Consider the following 20,684-nt stretch of genomic DNA (forward strand, 5'->3'; position numbering starts at 1 on the left):
TCCTGCTTCAATCATTTAAAATATAGAATACAAATCACCTCGACTTTTATAACCTGCCTCTTTGAAAACAGTAATAAGAAGTATAATGTCATCTCCTTGACTTCTGTCTACTTCAGAGCGTAATATGAATTGTGAAATGTACAACTAAAGGACTCTAAGAATGCCAGGACAGGTGTATACATTTTGTCTAAGAGACTAACACAGGCAGCTACTGTTCCGTCTCACCAGCGAAAAGCTACTGCAGTGTACTATCTGAAATTAAATCCAAATACTCTCCTTGTTGAGCTCAGGTACAGCTACCAGGAGAGCTAAGCAGCATTTATTACCTAATTTGTTTATTCCTGGTAAGAACATTTGCAAACCACAGTGGTACTTCTAGAATACCTACAGAGAAAGGCAACCTTCCAGAAAGCAAATCATCTCCTTGGGGTAGAGCATGGAAGCCCTGGATAAGATCAAAATGTGGGACTCAAAGGCTCTCTGAGATAAGCTTTTGAAACACGCCTGTATTTAACCTTTAACCATAACACTTGACCTTAACTGAAATCAAGGTAGAATATTCAGCTGTTTACCTTCCACTGTTCACATTCCAAAGGGAAGGTAGCCTCTGAAAAAGAAGGTCTCAAAAATAAGTAAGCGTCTCCTCCTAGCTTCCGACAGAAGTAGTAGGGTTAAACAGTCACTCCTTTCTTTTAGTTTTTGGGAATGTCCAAAATCTCCAGCAAAGTAAATTTAGACTCGTGAATCTTAGGCCCAATGAAAATCCTAAGCAGTCTCTGAAAGCTCCTGCACCAGAAAAACTGGCTGCTTTAACCATTAGTTTACTAAATAAACAATAGGGTTGTCTATTTTGTGAGCTAATAAAATTAACATAGACAGGCATTCTCCCATAGTGTTACTCACACTCCAGAAGGTCAAATGTGTTGTGGTTAAGTTAGTGAGCAAAGAGGTGTCCTCTTAAAATAACATGAGGTTTTTCATAAACGATAGATGCTCACCTATCTTGCTCCTTTAGATATTTAAAAAAAACAAAGTTAACTTCTTAAATTTAATTCCTTTTTTGAGTTGTATTCAAGCAATTAATTCTTTGCAAATATTTCTTTGCAGTAAGATGCACACCCGTTTTTCCTAAACTAGGGAGGAGTTCTGGGTTACAACTGTAGTTATGAGACAGTTTTCTCTGTTGTCACCCAAACAAATGAAATCAAAAGAGTTTTGTATTTTCTAGTTAAGACTATTTTTAAATGAAGTTAAACTGTTGTGAGTTGTTTGCTGATGCACAAACATAAGGGACCAGAATTACAGGAATAATGAGTGTTTTTTTTTTCCTTCTCTATACGTTGCGCCAGAAGAAATGGTCTACTTACTCACGCAGCTAGAAGCAGAAACACTATTGTACTGGGGCTTATCTTGAATCTGTTTTTAGAGATTAGAACTAAATAAGATAGCTCTGCTTCATTAGGAGAGGATCCTGTTTTGTGTAAAACTCGTGGGAGAGGCATTCCACGAGTTCACTTCTCCTTACTGTTACCTACAGACAATCCTAAAGCGATCATTTTTTGGAATTATTGGTCAGTATGCTTCATCTGAGTCCCTGTCTATCCCAGACCCCAAATCCTGTCCCAGGCCAGACGGTTTTAAAACCAAATCACATCAAACCCGAAAACAACCAACCAAACAGAAAACTGGTCTGGGAGGTTAGGAATTCTCCTTTTGAGGGCCAAAAAGATGCCAGGATAGCCAGAGCCTCAGGTGTTTCAGAAATCTAACTTATTATACACACGTCCCAGGGTAGTCGGCAGGGCCTTTGCACATTTCAGCTTTGAAGCTTAATGAAATTTCACACACAGGTGGAAAGCCTCTCTCTCCTCCACATGTACATTGGTTCCTCCTCTCCATTCCAATCTTCACTCCTACATAATCCATACCTGGTTTGATAGCTAGGACAATTTCTAGCTAGAATGTGGGAAAGATAAAAGAAAGAAAAGACACCTACCCTAGGTTAGAAATATTCAGGGAGCAAGATGTCCTAAAGATTCTAAATAAGAATGGGGTATTTTACTGTATATAAATGCTATCAACATCGGAGACGCAATAAACAGACGCACTGATCAGAAAAGGCCCACTCCTATAAATGCTAAAAAGAATTTGGTCCATGTGTATCAGAGAACACAAACACAGTTACTTTTTCTAACCCAAGTTTCTTGCCTGCTTTAGCTGGATCCTTTAAAGATAACTTTAAATGATTCTGTTTCATTAATGTGGGATGGGGTGTGATTTCTGATCTTGGGGCTGCAGCTACTTAACCAAACTATCAAGCTAGGTACAATGATGGTTTATCTGAAACAGTTCTTCAGAGCATGAGGGTTCTTTCTTGCATCAAATGAGTGAGGACTCACAGAGGGGAGAGAAAAAAAGGTACTTGTCAGTTTGAAAGCCACAGACAATTTATCTTTCTTTAATTAGATTGGGAGGAAAAAAATGAAGACCCCACTGTAGCAGGAAGAAGCAAGAGTCTCCTAGGGTCTGGCATCTGTAAGGAAAGGAGAAAAGAGTTCTTAGTTCCTTTCAATGACAAAACCACCAACTACATCTGACAATGGGCCACACAACTACAGCCCAATTAAAATCCCTTCATCTGCTCAAAGAATTTGTTGTTAATGGCAGAACACCAAGTACTTTCTGACCCTTAGCTCTTTAGTACCACTAAGCACACAAAAACTTGTTAATTGAATTAAAAACATTCTCTACAGGGATCAACGTCCACTTCTTGTGTCAACAGCTTCGTGGGTGAGGAAAAAATCAGAACTGACCATTCAGACAACTGACTTCTCTAGACAATTCTGGATTAATTCCAATTAACTTGTATTGATCTTTTTCTCTTCTCATATACTCTATCTGCTTGTTAATTCAATAATATTTTTTGAGCTGTTACAATGCACATTAGGGGAACAAAAATTGGTACAGTATTACCTGCTCTTGAGGTACTTGGCTGGTAAAAAGTGGAGTTGTTGATAAAAACACAAATGGGATAAAGCATATTAAGTGAAAGGTGAATAAACCCTTTTCATGAATGTGCATTAAAAAAATTCTCCACCCACTCTTAAGTTCCTTAACGGAATAAGTCATGTCTTCTCTTTCTTTGTGTGTGTGTGTGTGTGTGTGTGTCCTTGCAAAGAAGAGAATTCTGTAACAACAGGCATTCAGAAATGATGCTTTATTTTTATTAGGAGGGTAAGAAGGTCTGTGGCTGTTTAAGGATTCTTATTTTCCCCCTCTGATTCCTCAGGGGTTACACAGAAAAAAAAAAATTCAGTATGTAAGGAGTTCATCAGCAAAGAGCTAAGTTCCAGGGGGTGGGTACAGCTCAGTGGTAGAGCACACGCATAGGGTGCACAAGGTCCTGGGTATAATCCCTAGTACTTCCATTAAAAAAAAGGAAAAAAAATAAAGGGTTAAGTTCCAAAGCAGAAAAGTGTTTAGTCTTAAGTGGCAGAGGGAAGATTCTCCTAGGCTTTCTTTCACCTTAGACTAGCCGTTTTTACTAGATAGCTGTCCATACTGGATGAGCACCAAGAATCTTATGCAGTGTGTCAGAGAAGGAGTCAAAGTTCACCATTTACCAAGGTCTGTGTGTACTTTCTTGACACACCCCAGTGCAGTCGTGTCTCTTTCCCTTCTGGGGCCAAATCCAATTTTCTGGTTTCCAGATATATTTAATAATTTGATGTCAGAACCTACCAAGAAAAATGGCCAGTACCTAGAAGTAACTGATAAATATTACTGTTCAGAGTTCAGGCGTGTTTGCTTTTAGAATCTCTTTTCTGCTTCTCTCCAGAATAACAGTTTTGGTACAAAATGAACCCTAACTCATAGAAAAATAACTTGCTTCACTGTCCAGAGAAAAGAGAATGGACTAGAAGAAAACAGGCCAATTACTCATTTATTCAATAACTATTCACTGAAGGCCCCTGCAAGACAGTGGGGATGATCATCCCATTCCCAGCCCAATAATATTCCTTTTGCCAGAAGCAGTGTGACCTGACGACCTCAGCCAAGGCAGCATGTGAAGCATCAAACCTAGCTCTACTATGAGTACACAGGGTGACCTCAAAGAAAGGCTTCATCTGTGAAAAGTAAAAGATTTTGGTCTCTTCATATAGATTTTGTGAGGTTCTACTAAATCAAATATTCAGATAAGATCAACAGTGCAAGACTCTTAGAGACCCAAAACTTTAGGTGCTCATTAAAAAGAGTGTGAATTTTTTGATGAGTATTAAACTGTACTGCACAGGGAAGAATTGCAGAGCAGTGAAGCACAACTCTCTGATTAATCTCAGTCCATTAAAAAGGCATGATAGATCTAGAATGCAACTTTGATACAAAAAAAAAAAGAAGAAAAAGGAAAAAGGCAATGTGTACCAACATTAGGGGAAGCAACTTGGCATGTTAACAGAATTCTAATTTAACTAGTAAATGCCTATTCATTAGCATGTAAAGCCATAACAGAGGCTATATACTTAAAAAACATAGGCACACACAAAGCTTTAATTTGGTAAGATAATCTGAAAGAAAATTGGACCCAAAGTGCTTTATGTCCAGTTAAATCTTGCTATCATCTGAAGAAACAGTGAAATAAAACTGAAACACTTACTTGATGAGATATTCAGTTACTGCGCATTTCCATCTATGAAGTAGAAATATTTCAAAATAAATACACATGTCAATTGAAATTCACTCCATCTCCTATTCTTACCAAACACAAATGACTTATTCCTGGGGTATATGGAATTACAATATAGAAGTAGAATTTAAAATTAGCGATTGGATTCTACTCAAGAGTATGAAAAACAACAATAACAACAATTCTCTATCTATCAAGCCCTGTGGCATATGATCTGGTGATCTCGTTTTGGGGAAAATGCAAGTATCCAGAGGGCAATGTTTAAAAGAGAACCCTTTAGCCATCGAAAAATTAGCTCAAACAGTGGCACAGATTCAAATATAGAGAATCTGAATTTGGAAGCAACATTAGAAAAAGAAAGTTTGTATTAAATAAACATGATAGTATCCTAAGTGTTCCATATGTGGGGATTTCTTTACTAGGGCGGTATGATATGAATTTAGTGCCTGTTTGCTCAGCATGGTCTCTGAAGCCTAGGGAAGACACATGAGTATCATTCTTACGCTGGTTCTTATACTTTTATTCTCTACCCATTTCCTTTTAGGCCCCTGCAATCCAATTTCTAATCCCAATTCCTTATTGATACCGTGCCTTGAAAACCAAGGATGACATCCTCCTAGCCAAAATCAATAGCCTTTTTATTGGTCCCCAAATTTACCCATGGTATTTGATGTCTGTCACCCCCCCTTGAAAATAATCTTTAGGCTTCTATGATCTTGTATTTTCCTGTTACTAACCAGAATCAGGATTAGGGTGAAGTCAGTGAGGTGCTTAGGGTACAAAATTTAAGGAGACACTCACTCTCAGGGTCATGTGAGTGAAAGGTGTTCGGACTGAACATGTCTTTGAATAACTAAGACCAACTGTATTTAGCACAGTGAACAATGTAAAAGCATTTTGCCTCTATTTCACTTACTGTTTTTCCATGGCAGAACATACGGCAGAGACTTGGGAACGCGCATGCCTGAAGCCAGGTTACTCTTATGTTCCATAACTCTGTTGCTTGCGGGGCTGCAAAAAGAAAGACAAATTGACTATGCCAGCATATCTGTATTCTCCAGACAGGCACACACAAGACAATCAAAATGTGTTTTTTGTAATTTTGGGGAAAACAACAACCTACATTCTGAAATGTAAACACATTTCCATCAAAACATTCTTGAAATTAGAATGATTACCACTTTTCTGGAAAGCTCACTGTTCTGTACAGGCATTAAGATGGGTCTAACCATTTTCATTTTCCAGAAATTGAGATAAACAGCAATGCCATCTACTGTTCAGTTGTATGACAGGCTCATCAACTCACTCAAATATAAGAGAGAAAATAAAATGCCAAGACAACCAAACTAAAGGGAATAAATCTCACTGAACTGAGGTAAAATTAAAATTGTACCAGTGGAATTCACCTCTAAGTTTTTCTATCTCAGTGCGTACACAAAATAAGGTACACTTAACAATAACTAACTGACCTCACGAGCTAAGAAATAAAAATTGATAAGCACTCTATTTGAGGGAAAAAAATAAAGTCTAGCATGTAATTCCTTCATTTACTAATCCAGAAATATTCTCATGTGGGTTTAAAGCTTGACCTTTTAAGGTTTGACGATCAAGCAGTAATGAAAAATCTTATAGATTTAAATTAGATACAAAATCAGTGGGAAGAAGAGATGCATTTTCTTCCCTACTCACCCGGTATTATGAATTGTCCAATCTCAAATCAAGAAATTTTAAGATTATGTTTTCCTTACACGCCAGGTTTTCTGAATAAAAATGATCCATGTGGTATAGCTAGAGAATTTTTTCAAAGCCTTAAAATAATGTGAACCTAGCAAAAAACCCAACTAAAACATTAGAATGTCTGGCGCCACTGTCTCCCTTGCTAGACTATGAGCTAGTATTTTTGTGTTCCCACAGTGATTAACATAAAGCATGCGACCTGCTTTTGAATCAAGGAATAAATAAGGAAAAAAACCCACCAAAACTATATCTAGACTAAATTACCACCAAGTAACATCATTAAGGAAAGAAGTCAATTCATGCTTTGGCAGCTTCTACTGGTAACAGAGCACTTTGATTTTGGGAGGCAGTGGTGGGAATGAGGCCATTCCACTTACCTGTTGTTGCCACAGTAGTTGGCTGTGCCCCAGACAAAAGGGGTGCTGGTCTGTTCCCACAAATCTGCTAAAGGAAGCAAAACATGGTTTGTGGCACTACAAGGCAAAACACCAACTCATGCTAGTTGAATTTGTAAGATGAGAAATAATAAACTTAAGTTTAGGGAAGCAAGTAAAAATTAATCAAGTACCCTGCCTAAATGACACAGGAGCAAGAATTTAACTGAAGGATAGAAGGATATAAACACAAGCTACATAAATAGTAATAAATGTACCTAGTAACAACCAAACACAGATGGTATAATATAATTTACTGGAAAAAAACAGATGTAAAGAAGTGTTTTTTCCAATCAAGAGGGAGACTGTTACATGTGTCTGCGTAGCAATACAAATGAGTTTGTATTGGGGCCCAATAAAAATAATAAGGCATTCTGAACAACATGGTATGCTCATAAAAAAGGGAAATCTTCCTTCCGTCTAAAGCAAATGACTTGAGGTTTAGACATTGGGAAGAAAAAGATGTAAAGACACTTCACCTTTGTCCCAGTCTTCATCACAAGGAGGGCACTGCCATGTGCTCTCAGCCAGAGTCTCTTGTCCAAGGTTTCTGGTTTGGTTGACTGCAAGACAACAGAGATTCTGGCTTAAGAAAAGGATACTGCCAAGTTATTATGTTTAGAAGTGTTAGTGGCTTAAAAGGCTGCAGTATCCTAAAAGGTCTTTGTTTCTGAAAAAATGGATGGGATGAAAGCTAAATAGACAGGTCTTATCCTCTTGCCGACAGAAGGAAAGAAAGAGAAGCAGAAACAAAGATGTTTGCCATATTTATGGCAATAAAAGATTTTTATACTTAGATGAGTTATTAGTAAAATAAATCAGGTTGTTCAGAAGAGAAAGCAGTCTGACAAATACAACCTGACAACCTTTTGCTGATGAGGTAAAAGTCTCAAAGGCAGAAAAGTACTGTTCTTCAGAAATGATGAAAGTTAAAAATCAAGGTGATAATGCAGCATCATACAAATATGAAGGGGGTGATAACCTCTAGCACCGAAACATTTTAGCTGGTTATTAGTCTTACCTACATCCTGCTCAATACAGCTTTTGTCATCACAGGTCGAGATATGATGACTGATTTCAGCCCGAGGAACCTGATGACGAGCATTGAAGGGACAAGTAGCCAGTTTGTTTGCGATATCAGGATGATTCTATGGAAAAAAATTAAAGGGGTCCTTGTCCATAAACTTGTCGCTGAGCTATGGTAGGTGAACTCATAGTAGAAAATTAAGAGGGAATTACTTATCACTCATACAGACTATAGACACCTTACCTCAAAATCATCAAAACCTAATGACTGTAATGACTGACAACACAGATATTGGGGTTAAAGTGGCTTATATAGAAGCAAACAGTGAATTTAGGATTGGGTTTTTTGAACCATATTTTCTCCATTGTTTACTTCAGGGTCAAAGAATAGGGCAGCACAGCCTGTAAAGGTAGAGCTCTCAGGGTGTCTTTGAAAGCTGATATTCAAGGGCGAACAGTAACACTAAAACATACCCTTAGTCTGCACTGCGGTAGTGACCCTGCTACTGCAGTACAACAGTGCTGGCAAACAGCCGCTGGAAGGGAGCTGCAGAAGAGGCAAACCCAGTGATTTTTCAGATTAACGCAGGAACGCTTATTTAAAGTAATGATGCCTGAAATGAAGCTCTGAACAATTTGGACTTTATTTCAGCTACTTCACTAAGGAAGAGCCCAAATGATAGACTCTACTCTGCTGACCAAGTTTCTTATTTTAATACAAAACAAGAGAGTAAAACAAAGTGTTTAATATCACCCAAATCCTATGGTAAATTTACTAGCAATTAACAAATTTATTTATTAGGAGAAGTGAAAGGTGTATCACAAATGATACTTGAAGTAAAAATAATGTAAAGTGGGTGGGAGGGTGGAAAAAAATAGAGGCTGGAGAAAATTGTGAGGGCAAGTATCTCCGTGATTTTTGTAAGGGATATCAGGCATTCCAGCGCAAAGGTTTTGTGGCTGAAGATTAAGAGCATTAGAAGAGGCGAGTTATGATGATGTCTTTTCACCACCTGGCTCCCTTTCCCAACCTTGGGACATGTTTGAGAGCCTAGGGGGAGGAAGCTGTGGTGGTATCTGCTGGTTCATATTGTCCAGATTCAACCTTAAGGAATCCTTGCTCTGGAGATTAAAAAGAGCTGAGAAATAATCAACAATGGCATTGTGATCATGCCTCCAGGACTGCAAGAGAAACACCCTTTGAAGAATGCATACTTGAATTGTACGTAGGTTTGGATTAAATAACAGAATTGTCTTCCAAGTATAAATCCTGGCAGAACTTGGGCTTCAGTATCTGACATCTGTATTCTAATGATCCTTTCAAACTGCCTCAATTAATATATCAGCATTAAGTTAGCTTACGTCAGATAAGTCTACAAAAGGGTGACCACAGAAAAAACTTTTTGAGCTGGTCCCCCCCCTCACCATAAGCTTACTGCTGAAACCTGGAGAAACAGTTATTTTTAGGAATAATCTTTTCTTGGGCTAAACTCTGGCTGTTTACCTTCTCTAAAATCTCCAAACAACAACAACAAAAAATCAGAAATGAGTGTTTTACAGTATTCCATCCTTATTAGGACAATGAACAGATCAAATTTACAAGGCAGGAGGGATTTTTCATTGGTAGCAAAAATTAGTGTTTCCTCTGTTTTACAATGGTTGAGAAGACTCCAGAGAAGCTGTTTATAAAAGGTGCTTTGTCATCAGTTGGGGGAAAAACTGAAACAAGAAAAAACTTATGCATGTAAGAAATAAACAAATTCCTTTCTATAAATGTTGGTATTTAACTCAAAGCAATTCTGGCATTCAACTAAAACACTTATGCTAAAATTATTTGAAATTTACAAAATTTGGCTTTTAAAAAGAACTCAGGAGGGCATCACAGGGCAAATTATGAAAATAATACCCTACCTTTCTGCACTTGATAAGATGATAAGGAAACCTGCAGGCCCTGATCTGGTGGTTTTTATCATAGGGGCATTGTAATAGCTTTTCAGGGTCCAGGGAATCGACTGAAAGAGAGAAAAATAGGGTGAGTATAAAGCTTAACAGGCCCTTGTAAAACTTCAGCATCCCCGGCACATTGGATTTTTCAACAGAATCTGTAAGAATTGAACAAGACAGTCTAACAACAACTTGGAATTTTTGTTTTTAAACGGTGACTAAACATTTGAAAATGAAAATGTAACCCTGAAAAGATAAAACTGTTATCACTGAATCTTAGTAAGTCCAGCAAAACCAGCAATCATGGGATGGGGTCTTAGTTCATATTTGGTTGCACATAAATATTGTTATTTTCATTGTTGGCTACCCTTACCATAAACAAAAAGTTAAATGAAATGAAATCTTTTCCTTTTCTAAAAGTGCTAATTCAGGGCCATTCTTATCTCTAGCTAGCTCAACCAGAGCTTCCCAGCCAGTATGCTGAGGGTTGGAATGGACAGTGTACCAATACACTGACGTGGGGGTACTACCCGTGAGTCCCCTACTCCCTAACCAGTCCTAGGGCAAGTTGAGGGTAGTAAATTCCCTTTACTAGCATACTTGTCTATTTATTAGTATGCTATGACACAAAAAAAGTTGGTAAGTATGCCTCTGTATCAGTTGTATGTTCTATGGAGGCTTGAGAAATATTTATTGATTTCTTTCTGTCTGCTTTAATGTACTTCTGTAAGTAGTTCCTGATCTTTATGTATATATATATATATATATATAGTTGAAGTATAGTCAGTTTACAATGTTGTGAGACCTTGGTTAATCTAGTTACCTCTCAAATGAAACCAAAACCTTTATCAGATAGGTGGTTTTACTTTTCATATTTTGGAACACAATGAGAAAAAAAGAGAATTCTTTAGTTGAGTGATTATCAAATTGGCCAGATGAAATAAAGAATAATCTGCAAAAACAGAACCTCCTGAGGTTAACACAACTGCAGATATATGGAGCTACTGAGTGAAAGAAAGCCCTTTACCCATATTGTGCTATTTAAAACTACCTTTAGAAGACTATACTTTCAGGGATCATTTCAATAGTTTGTGACTAGAGAAGTTTCTCTGAATGTGTAAAACTACCCTTAGGCTTTTCAAAATGTCCAGGCTGGACCCCCAATTTTAACAAGCCTAGTTAAAGAAGGGAAATTAAATGGTTAAGCACATTCTGAATATATTATGAGGACAAGAGGCAACGTAATAAAATGCTGTTGCTACCAATGAAGGCAATAATAAAAGTGAAATAAGATAAACAATTTACATTCGATAAGAACCTTACAAACCAGAAAACTGCTATGAAAACCAGAGTCCAGTGGGGAATTTAAACAGACAGTTTCACTGGAAGAGTGGTAAACATGGAATAAACTGTTAACCATGATTGTGATGCAAATGAGCCAGAAAGGTGACTTGAAGGACAGAATGAATTGGAATGAAAAGTCTTAGAGGACAGACAGGCTTATTATGCCAACCAGGCTCATCCTGACCAGCAATCTTTTCAGACTTCTGAAGCTTCAGGACACCCAGGGAGAGTTTACAGATGAAATTCTTGTTAGTTTCCCTTCATTTAATCCATTCCATCACCAGCAAAAGATAGGGCATGCTGGCAGATGACAGACTAGATGTACCTTATGATTCATACCCATTAGACTGCCCATACAGTGGCAAACATCAGAGTTTATAATGATAGCTTCCTACCATAATGCTTTCTTTTTTTTTTTTTTTTGGTCTCTGATAACTTAGGTCAGCTCTAAACTGAATTTCCAGATTAAAACACTTTTAAATTTATTTTTAATTAAAAAAACTTCATGGTAATAATACACCCATAACATAAAATTTACCATCTTAACCATTTTAAAGTGTATAGTTCTGTAGTATTGAGTATATTCACATTTTTGTGCAACCAATTGCCAGAACTTTTCATCTTGCAAAACTGAAATTCTATACCCATTAAACAATTCCCATTTCCTCCTCCCTGCAACCCCTGGTAACCACTATTCTACTTTTGGTTTCTTTGAGTTTGACTATTCTAGATACATCATGTAAGTGAAATCATACAGCATTTGTCTTTTTGTGACTGATTTATTTCACTTACCATAATGTCCTCAAGGTTTATCCACAGTGTATGTAGCATGTGATAAGATTTCCTGTACCTATTTTGCTATTTTTTTTATTTAATATATCTTAGAGCTCCTGCTATGTCAGTACATACAAGAAGTATTTCTTTTTCGCATATGGATGGGCCGTATATTCTTAATCAGGTTCTTTCCTGATGGACATTTGTTTCAGGTTATTTACTATTAATACAAGTTGTGATTAGCAATCAAATGTACACTTCTTTGTGCACTGTATGAGTATTTCTCTTGGGCAGATACTTAAAAGTGCTGCACTGAAGTATATATGCATTTCAAGTTGTAATAAAATACTATCAAACTGTTCAGCAAAAATTTTGAGTGGCTTTCTGGGAATATAACCTATTTTGGAAAATAAAGTGGGCCCTGTGGACAAGCATCCTCCAAAAGCATATACTCAAATGTTCCTCACACTTGGGTAGCGCCCAGAACCCATGGTGAGAAATGGAGGAAACTTCATGAAATAAGGAACTAGACCTGTCAAGAGTACCACCGGCTAAGAGGTACTGCCCAAAGACAGAATTGGAGATCTTCAGGAATCTATCAGATTAAGGTTAGACTTTTAGGTCAATATGGTAAAAAGGTCAAGTACATTGGAAAGCAGTGTTTCTCACACTTTAACATGATCCCTGGTGTTAAATCACTTGAGGACTGTGTTAAAGTGCAGATTCTGATTCAGTAGGTCAGAAAAGAGGCCTGAGATTGTGCATTTCTAATACACTCCCAGGTGATATTTTTATTTTTCTTTAATTGTAAAACAATTAAGCTTAATTAAGAAAGACACAGATAAACAGAAAGAAATGCCATGTTTTTCAATAATCAAATACAGACTTAAAGGAGCTGATTCTTTCATAAGCCAACTTATTTATTAAGTTTATTTAATCACAAAACAAATAAAATTTAAAGTATACAGAATTCATCTTTTCCTTATTTCTTTAACAAACACCTACTGTACCAACTATGTAAAAAAGTTTGTGCTATGTAGCAGTAATTAAAAGACCCATGTGATATTTTTCTAAGAAAAAAATTATCGCTGAAAAAAGTAAAGAATGAGACACATAAAGGAGAGATGTTGCTTTCTAACTAGAGAGCAGTCAGCTTCCAAGAATAAATAAATATAAATCTATATCTCACATTTATCTCACATGGGCATTTCAGATTTTAATTAAAATACTGTAAGAAAAATTAAGGTGGGTGAAGAAGGGAGCCCTAAGGAAGATCAAGGACAATCAGCCTTCCAGATCCATGATCCTTAAAGTACGGTCCTCAGATTAGCATCATCACCTGGTAACACGTTAGAAATGCAAATTCTTGGGTCCCAGACCTTCTGAATCAGAAATTCTGGGGGTGGGGTCCAGCAACCTGTGTTTTAATAAGCCCCCTAGGTGATTCTGTTGCATGCTAAGGTTTGAGAACCTCCGTTGTACATATATAATAAAGGCTGTTTCCATGTAATTTCTGTATGTTGGTGATAAAGTTTCTACTGGATTCTTCCGTGAAGGCAGAATGGGACTAAAACATCCTTTAGTTGGAACTTATAGAGATTCTGAGCAAGACAGCAATGTTGGAGAGAAAGTAGGTCCTGTTGATGAGTTTCATTCACTCAGATGTCCCTCATGCTTGGTCAGGGCCTAGAAACCACAGTGCCTTGTGGTATCAGTAAGGCACTGCATATAAACAATGTACCAGACTCTGGTTTGACTCTGCCCCCAACCAACTATGTAACTTTGGGGCAAATCAATTAATTTAGGTTGTTTTCTCAGTTGTAAAATTTGAGTGTTAAATGACATGACTTTTCAGGTTTCTCTTGGTTCTACACTTGTCTGATTCTAGGTCTGCTGGCTCCCTTTGATTTGCTGGGCCATCTAAGATTCCTAGATCACGTGAGACAAAGGAATTCTCCCTAGGATTTCTTTAATCCTAAAAACTCAGTGTACATCAACATTATTATATATACCACATTATCCCTCAAAATAAAAGAAACCAAGGGTTACTCTTCTGTGTCATTAACAGAAAAACAAGTCCTGAGGAATGAAAATGCTCCATTTAGTAAAAATATAGCTTAACACAGGTGTCCCAACTGCAGCCTTTTCAAAGCTCAATTAACTTTCTCATACCTCTTTATTTAAATTTCAAATGTCTTATTTCAAATTTGGGCACTTCTCTACATTACTAAAACAATCTCTGGGGAGACTGTTTCTCTTTGGCAGGTTAGCAAGAGACTTGATTCTTTCCCAACACAATAAAGGTCTCATAAGGCATAAAACTAAGTGTAAGTAATTTAACTTATTTTCTAAAAGCAACAAGAAGTACATACTGTAGGTTTCTTCCATATTGGAAATGAAGGAGCCAAATCCAAGTGCTGTGGGAAAAAAATAGCAGTGATTCAGGGAATCAGAAATGAAATGTATCAAATGTAGCTCTAAGAAGTGGAATCAAACTGGAAAAAGTTACCCAGGTTCAATACAAAAAACCCTTATAGCACCTCCCTCCCCCAAATAGTTTCTCCTCTTTAAAGCATTCTTTACTACTTTGAGGCATTTTAACATCATTGACTAATTCACACTCTTGGAATAAATTCTAGGGCTCATAAACAGTTAAGAAAAAACCATATATGTGCCTAGTAACTTAAACTGTATTCAGGCGATGTCAGCCTATTTTCAGTGCCATTACAACAGCCTGTTATGTTACTGTTTACCATCTATTAGGGCTTGATGCTATTTAAGGTTAGCGGGGGCAAATCAAGCCCACGAGAATACTGTTATTTAAACTTCAGGATAAACAAAAGAATAGGGTACTATTTTAAAGCTCTCCTGTCAAGTCCTTAAAAATACAGGATGGGCAGGCTGTCAGGCTTGCTTCCCCCCTGGGACCTGAGAACACTGGAAGCCTATGTCAGACTATACACTCAATCCATCCAACATGCCCAGAGACATTCTAATTTACTATTTCTATGACTTTTCTTAAACATGATCAGGAAGTGCCACACTTTTTCCAATGATGCTTCACCTCCCCTCTCCCCACCCCCCAATCTCCTATGCTAAAATGGATAGACTTGGTTATTTAAGTCTCTCCAGTTAGTACTCATTCTTTTTACACATTGAGGGAGCACTGCTGAATGTTAGGACTTAAGAACTGTTCATTTCATATTAACACAGTCACAAGAACAAATCTGTAACAGAAATGCGAAAGATTAAAAGACAAGAACTGTTTCTTTAGTTTGAATCCTTTTCTACCTGAGATCCCCCCTACTGAGCACTGTGATTAAATAAACTTATCATTATGAGAAAAAACTAAATTTATATAAAACCATCCCCATAGGAAACTTCTGAAAATAGGCTAGCTTTACAGCTATTGCCTCCAGAACCAGCTCTCCTTTGGCCCCGCATGCAATTCCACACCCCTTCCCCCCATTCTATGACATAAGCAGCCTTGGAACCTATGATAAGAAACACAAGTGATCAGCTGGAACTCTAGTTTAGTAATTTGCTGCAGAGCCCATTTGTAAATGACAATTATCAGTGACCAAATTGCCATAAAAATATTTTTCATGCCTGGATTAAGAATTCTGACCTTCCTTTTGACATGTTTTACTTACACACAATTAGTTTATACTTTTTCAATAAAAATAAAAGAATTGGAAGGAAGAACCGAGTACTATTACTTGATTTAAAGGTATTTAAAGGAGTGATCAGTGCCAGATTCATCTTCTTGTAGAAGCTACCCTATCCTTTGGGGGCCAAAAGACTAATTACAGTAGATTAAGAGTACTGGAATCCATAACCTCATCATTCAGCCCTGCCCTTTTAATTATCTTCCGTATCAAATTGTTAGGACTTCTTTTACCTTTTCCCTAGCACTAGACCATGGTGAAATGTACAAATTACACTAAGCAGTTAAGTTTAGGGGCTGGCTGTAGTCTGAAGCAACTGGTTAAACTCTTAACAGAGCTGGGGGTCTCAGTAAAACCATCGTTTTTCTCCCTTTCAACAAAACAATCTGAGTCGTTTAAACAACGGGACTAAAAAGGCGAAGGTGGGGAAGGTGGTTAACCTAAAGGAAAAGAGACAAAGGAGCCAGGAAGGCCAAGGGCCTAGAGGGGAGGAAGGCCCTCGAGGGGACGAAGCCCGAAGCCGCGACGGAACCACCAGGTTGCCAAAACATCGGCGCTGAGAACCCACGAGGCCGAAAGCTCTGAGCAGAAAAGGGAAAAGGGAAGACAACTAGACGGTGAAGGATCCCCAGCCCACAAAAGGTGAGTTGTTCGGAAGCCCCAAGCCAGGACCGGGGCGTGTCTCCTACCTTGGCCGAGACACGCTCTCCGCTCTCCCAACTCTCGCCTTCGCCCCACACCCGCGCCCCAGCAACGCTCACTTCCGGCCCCTGACGTTGGGGGTGGGGCTCCACTTCCTGTGACGGAGGGGTGGGCGCAGCGTGGGCGGGGGCTCGGCCGTCAGCCTTCTGGGTCCTCCCGCCTCAGCTCCCCCTGCCTCAGCTCCCCCTGCCTCAGCTCCCCCTGCCTCAGCTCCCCCGCCACCTCCCTCCCCACCTCGGGGCGCGTCCTCCTCTGGCCCCCAGAACGACCGGGGCCGTGCGTGGGCCGAACTCGCACTGCTTTCGCTGGTGACCATCTTAAAAAAGAGAATGAGTGCTTAGAAATGGCACTCGAGGAGGGACTGGGACTCGTTAGAGGTCGATCGATGCTGGTGAGAAAGAAGCCTTGTTTGTGGAAGTTGTTCAGATAGAAAGATAGTTTAGATTTTGAGGGGAGGGAAGCGGAAAATTGTAAAGGAGATATAAGAAGACAGAACAACCCCCCCCCAGCCCCCAAAACGAAAAAAACTAATCACCAAAGGACAGGAACCTTTTTGTTTAGCACGCAGTTGTAGAATCTCAAAATTCAAAAGTCAGCAATGATTTGTCTGAGAATGCTTGGTAGGATGGGTGCCCTAGTCAGATTAAAGGGAGATTTAACCTGACAGTGGAAAACTAAACATATATTGTGAGCCTTTGCTCTGGAAACTGTGATACGAAAAAGAAAAAGTGTAAGCAGCAGTTCTTGTCTCCAAGGTACTAGGATAACAGGCCCCAACGTGGCAGCATATTAGATGCCTAAAAAGGTGGTTGAGACTGTAAATTCATATTAGGAAGAAATTGGTGGGGCACAGAGTGACCTGGGGAGGGCTATGGAGAAAAGGGACTTGTGGCCTTTGAAGATTACACACAGAAAAGGAAAGAGCTGACACTACAGGTAGATCTGGTAATAATACTTTTCAAAACCAGGAGTAAAAAATGTGATGTCACAGATTTTTATATTGGTAGGAGGTAAGAGGCAGTCTGGGAGATCAGTCTGAGTGCTGAAATATTGCGGGTTTAGAACATTTCAGTGGTTTACAGAACCAAAATATGATTGCTAACATGTCAGTGGTTTACAGAGACAAAATATGATTTAGGGGAAATCCAGACAGTAAGAGCTAAATGTGGCTTTAGTGAAAAGGATCATGGGAGTAGGATATTTTATTTTTACATGAATAATAGCTAAACATTGTTACCAGTTTTTTTTTTTTTTTTTTTTTTTTTTTTTAATTATCATCCCCAGGGATTCAGGGAGTGTGCTTCACAATCTTTGGTTCATATTAAGACCCTAAAAAGAAACATGTTGATGGAAACAGGACCCAGGCCATTCTTGTTCTAGGCTACTGGTTCTTAATCTTGTCTGTACCTTAGAATCATCTCGGGAGCTTTTAAGACATACTATGCCAGGTTCTGTCCCAGACAATTAATCAGAAAGAGCTGGGCATAGTTATTTTTAAAAAGCTGCCCAGATGATTCTAATGTGCAGTCAGGGTTGAGAACCACTGAACTAGGCATTGTTTTGAATTTACAAAAGCTATTCCTTCACTTGGATGGAATGGATAATTCCTGTGAAGGAGGAGCAAGCTATTAAAGTGCTTCTTGAAAGATGATTGCGAAGAATGAATGCTTCATTGCAAGCTTAGCACAGAGCATGTTAGAAAAAGCTGCTCTTTTGGCAAATTTCAGATTGTTAAGAATATCTTAAAGTAATCTTTACGAAATCCTCTGGATTTATCACAACTTCATTCACGCGAAATTAGTGAGGCCAGTGTGATTTGAAGCGAAATGTGATTTTTCAGGATTTAAATTACAGTAATCTGGTGAAATGGTTGACACTGTTTCTGTGACCCATCCATTCTTTTCATTCAGATAGATACCTGCAGATTGAAATTTCTGGGGAAGAGCGAGCTAAGACCTTGAGAGGACAGGGAGTGGATACCAAACCAGAATCCCAAGTCAGGCTTCACTGCATTCAGTGATGCCTTGTCAGGGTGACAGGTTCCTGAGCTGATAAAGCTGTTCCATTTAGCAGCAGTGAACAAGCCCACCAACTTTTAAGCAAACAAAAGCCAAACCTGTCTTTCAGTGGTGGCGATTTTAAAATAAAAATGCATCACACATCTATTCTTTCCATTCTTAAATGCTTGGTTCGTTCCTTTCTAACCCAGAAAGTTCCTTTATCTGAGATGCCTGCTGAGCTTTCTTTCAGACTGACTTTCCAGCCAGGTTGAATATTTTTGAAAAGGAAAAACAAAGCAAACAAAACAACGAGAGACCAAGGCATTTACACAGATTCATTCTAAGAGCTAGCTGAGATTAATACCCTAAACTGAATCTGATCCTTGCTGGTTCTATCTGTGGGTATACTTGCATTTATCCCTAAGTTATAGATTATGTTTTTAGAGTGAATAGTTATTAGTTAAAAATAAAGACTGAAGTAATGAGTAAAGAGACAGATCTATATGCTAGTGATTGGAGGGAAAAAATGTATGTTAGAAGGTGAGTTTTCTCAACTTTTAGAATTGAAGGAATCCCAGTAGGTTCTCAGATTCTTTAGAGTTTTTCAGTGTTTCAGAAAGCCTGATAAAACTTAAACTTCTGCCCATCAGAAGCCTAAAACATTAAATTTCTTTGTTTCTGGCTTGAATTTTATCAACTAAGTCCTGGTTGTCTCATCTAATTATTTCTGATTGGTAGTTAAGTGTGTAATTTAAAATAGGAACATTATTCAATACGTGCAGTTGCAAAATACTTCAAAAAGAGATTTATGGGGGAACATAATAGATGTTCTTATTGGTGAGGATAGACTGGAAAGTATTGCTTTAGAGGAGGGTGAAAAATTGGGGCTAGTTACAATTTTTCAGGGAAAGTAGCAGGGAGAGGTGTTCCTACCAGGGAGCCATTGGAAATAAATTTGTGTTTAAAAAGAGGTTCTCCTGGGAGTTTGCCAAGAATAGCCAACGGCCTGCTCTAGAAATACAGGATGATACAGGATAAATGAGAAAACCAGTGGTGATTTTTGTTTTGTTTTGTTTTGTTTTTACTTTAAATTCATTCTGCGTCCTAATATGTAAATATTCTGTACCCGTGTAATCTACATTGCCTGTACTTGAGCAATCTGTTCTCTGTGTTTTTCCTTGACTTTTAGGTAGTTCCTTTCCCCAGGACTCAGCAACAAATAGCCCCTCACACCTTTCCTGATGCTGGCATCTAAGGTGCAAATTGTTAAGTCAAAGTTTGCAAACTATTGTTAGTATTGCTTTGGCAAGGGTTAATGAACAGATATGTAAAGAAATGGAAATTTCTTAAAAAATTTTGTTGAAAAGATGGTAGAATGGCAGAATTATGCTAAAAAAATTTTACTTACTAAAAATTTTGGAAAGAGCTATTCTTGTACAGAACAGTTCTAAAATTCTAATACTACTATTCTTCTGATATTATTTTAAGGAATGTCAAATGTTTAAACCCAAGAATCATTTTGTTTTTGAAGCCTTCTCCTAACCTCTGCCTGGAATTAAGTTCTTACGTTTTCTTATAACCTCCTTTCCTCCCAGCATGTAGTAACCTGTGTGTCATACCAGTAGTTCTCAAAGTGTGATCTCCAGACCAGCAGCATGAGCGTCACTTGGGAACTTGAGAAAATGCAAATTCTTAGGCCTTACTCCCAACCTACTGAATCAGAAACTCAGAGGTAAGATGTCCTACAATCTGTGTTTTAATAAGCCCTCCAAGTGATTTTGATGCCAGCTAAAGTTTGAGAACTGTTGCTTTATACTATAGTTGTCACCATTGTTCCCTCATAATGGACCATGGCCACTATAGTTCTTAACGTAGTGCTTCAAGCTGAGTAGATACTTGATTATTTGACTTGAGCACGTAGGTATACTTTCTCAGGAGCTGCAGCAACTGTAAAACATCATCTATCTTGTAAGAGAATATGTGGGAAGAGGAGACTAAAATATTTGAGGTTTTTTTTCTTTCCCTGTTTTATACCACAGCTGTTTGGAAAGCCTGGATAAAAAGGCCCCATAAAGTGTGGCCCAACAAAAGGATAAAGATGTGGAACCAATGAGAGATGTTTTGGTACGTATCTAGGACGTGAGTAATGGGCCTTAGCGCTATTTTCCCCACAGTTCATACTGTGAATGTAACGGTAGAAACCTTAAACCCGATTTTAGGGAAGAAACTTTATAGCTGGAAAGTCTTATTACTAGTACATAAATATAATTTAAATTGCCTTGATGGGGCTTTTTGGTGAAGATGAGTGAACCTGGTTACCAAGGTTTTTGAGAGGTTGATTTATTCAGTATAAATATTTAGCCCTGAGTCC

General features: G+C 38.2%; 1 protein-coding gene and 1 pseudogene across 2 annotated transcripts; one reads left to right on the plus strand and one right to left on the minus strand.

Annotated features, from left to right (window-relative positions):
- Positions 1 to 2,429: 2,429 nt before the first annotated feature.
- GTSF1 (gametocyte specific factor 1) lies at positions 2,430 to 16,371 on the minus strand. 2 transcript variants are annotated; one of them, XM_006182397.3, is made up of 9 exons: positions 16,301 to 16,371; positions 14,316 to 14,360; positions 9,793 to 9,893; positions 7,877 to 8,003; positions 7,335 to 7,418; positions 6,799 to 6,862; positions 5,601 to 5,695; positions 4,655 to 4,687; positions 2,430 to 2,533 (listed from the first exon to the last, which is right to left on the minus strand). In XM_006182397.3, exons 2-8 carry the CDS (start codon positions 14,329 to 14,331, stop codon positions 4,671 to 4,673), a joined length of 504 nt encoding a protein of 167 aa, XP_006182459.1. In that variant the 5' UTR covers positions 14,332 to 14,360; positions 16,301 to 16,371; the 3' UTR covers positions 2,430 to 2,533; positions 4,655 to 4,670. The 2 variants fall into 2 exon arrangements, with proteins under 2 accessions (XP_006182459.1, XP_032348925.1); XM_032493034.1 differs by having other exon boundaries at positions 6,799 to 6,865.
- Positions 10,883 to 10,979, plus strand: LOC116667848 (annotated as a pseudogene).
- Positions 16,372 to 20,684: the final 4,313 nt, after the last annotated feature.

The sequence above is a fragment of the Camelus ferus genome, chromosome 12 (genome assembly GCF_009834535.1).
Source record: "Camelus ferus isolate YT-003-E chromosome 12, BCGSAC_Cfer_1.0, whole genome shotgun sequence".
NCBI classification, from domain to species: domain Eukaryota; kingdom Metazoa; phylum Chordata; class Mammalia; order Artiodactyla; family Camelidae; genus Camelus; species Camelus ferus.

What these genes read in the sequence shown, in the direction of transcription:
- GTSF1 (XM_032493034.1), bottom strand. An exon ending in ATCTTATCAAGTGCAGAAAG is followed by an intron (nt 8,004 to 9,792) that starts GTAGGGTATTAT and finishes TTTTTTCCATAG; the next exon opens with AATCATCCTGATATCGCAAA. An exon ending in TGATGAAGACTGGGACAAAG is followed by an intron (nt 6,866 to 7,334) that starts GTGAAGTGTCTT and finishes TGCTTCCTTTAG; the next exon opens with CAGATTTGTGGGAACAGACC.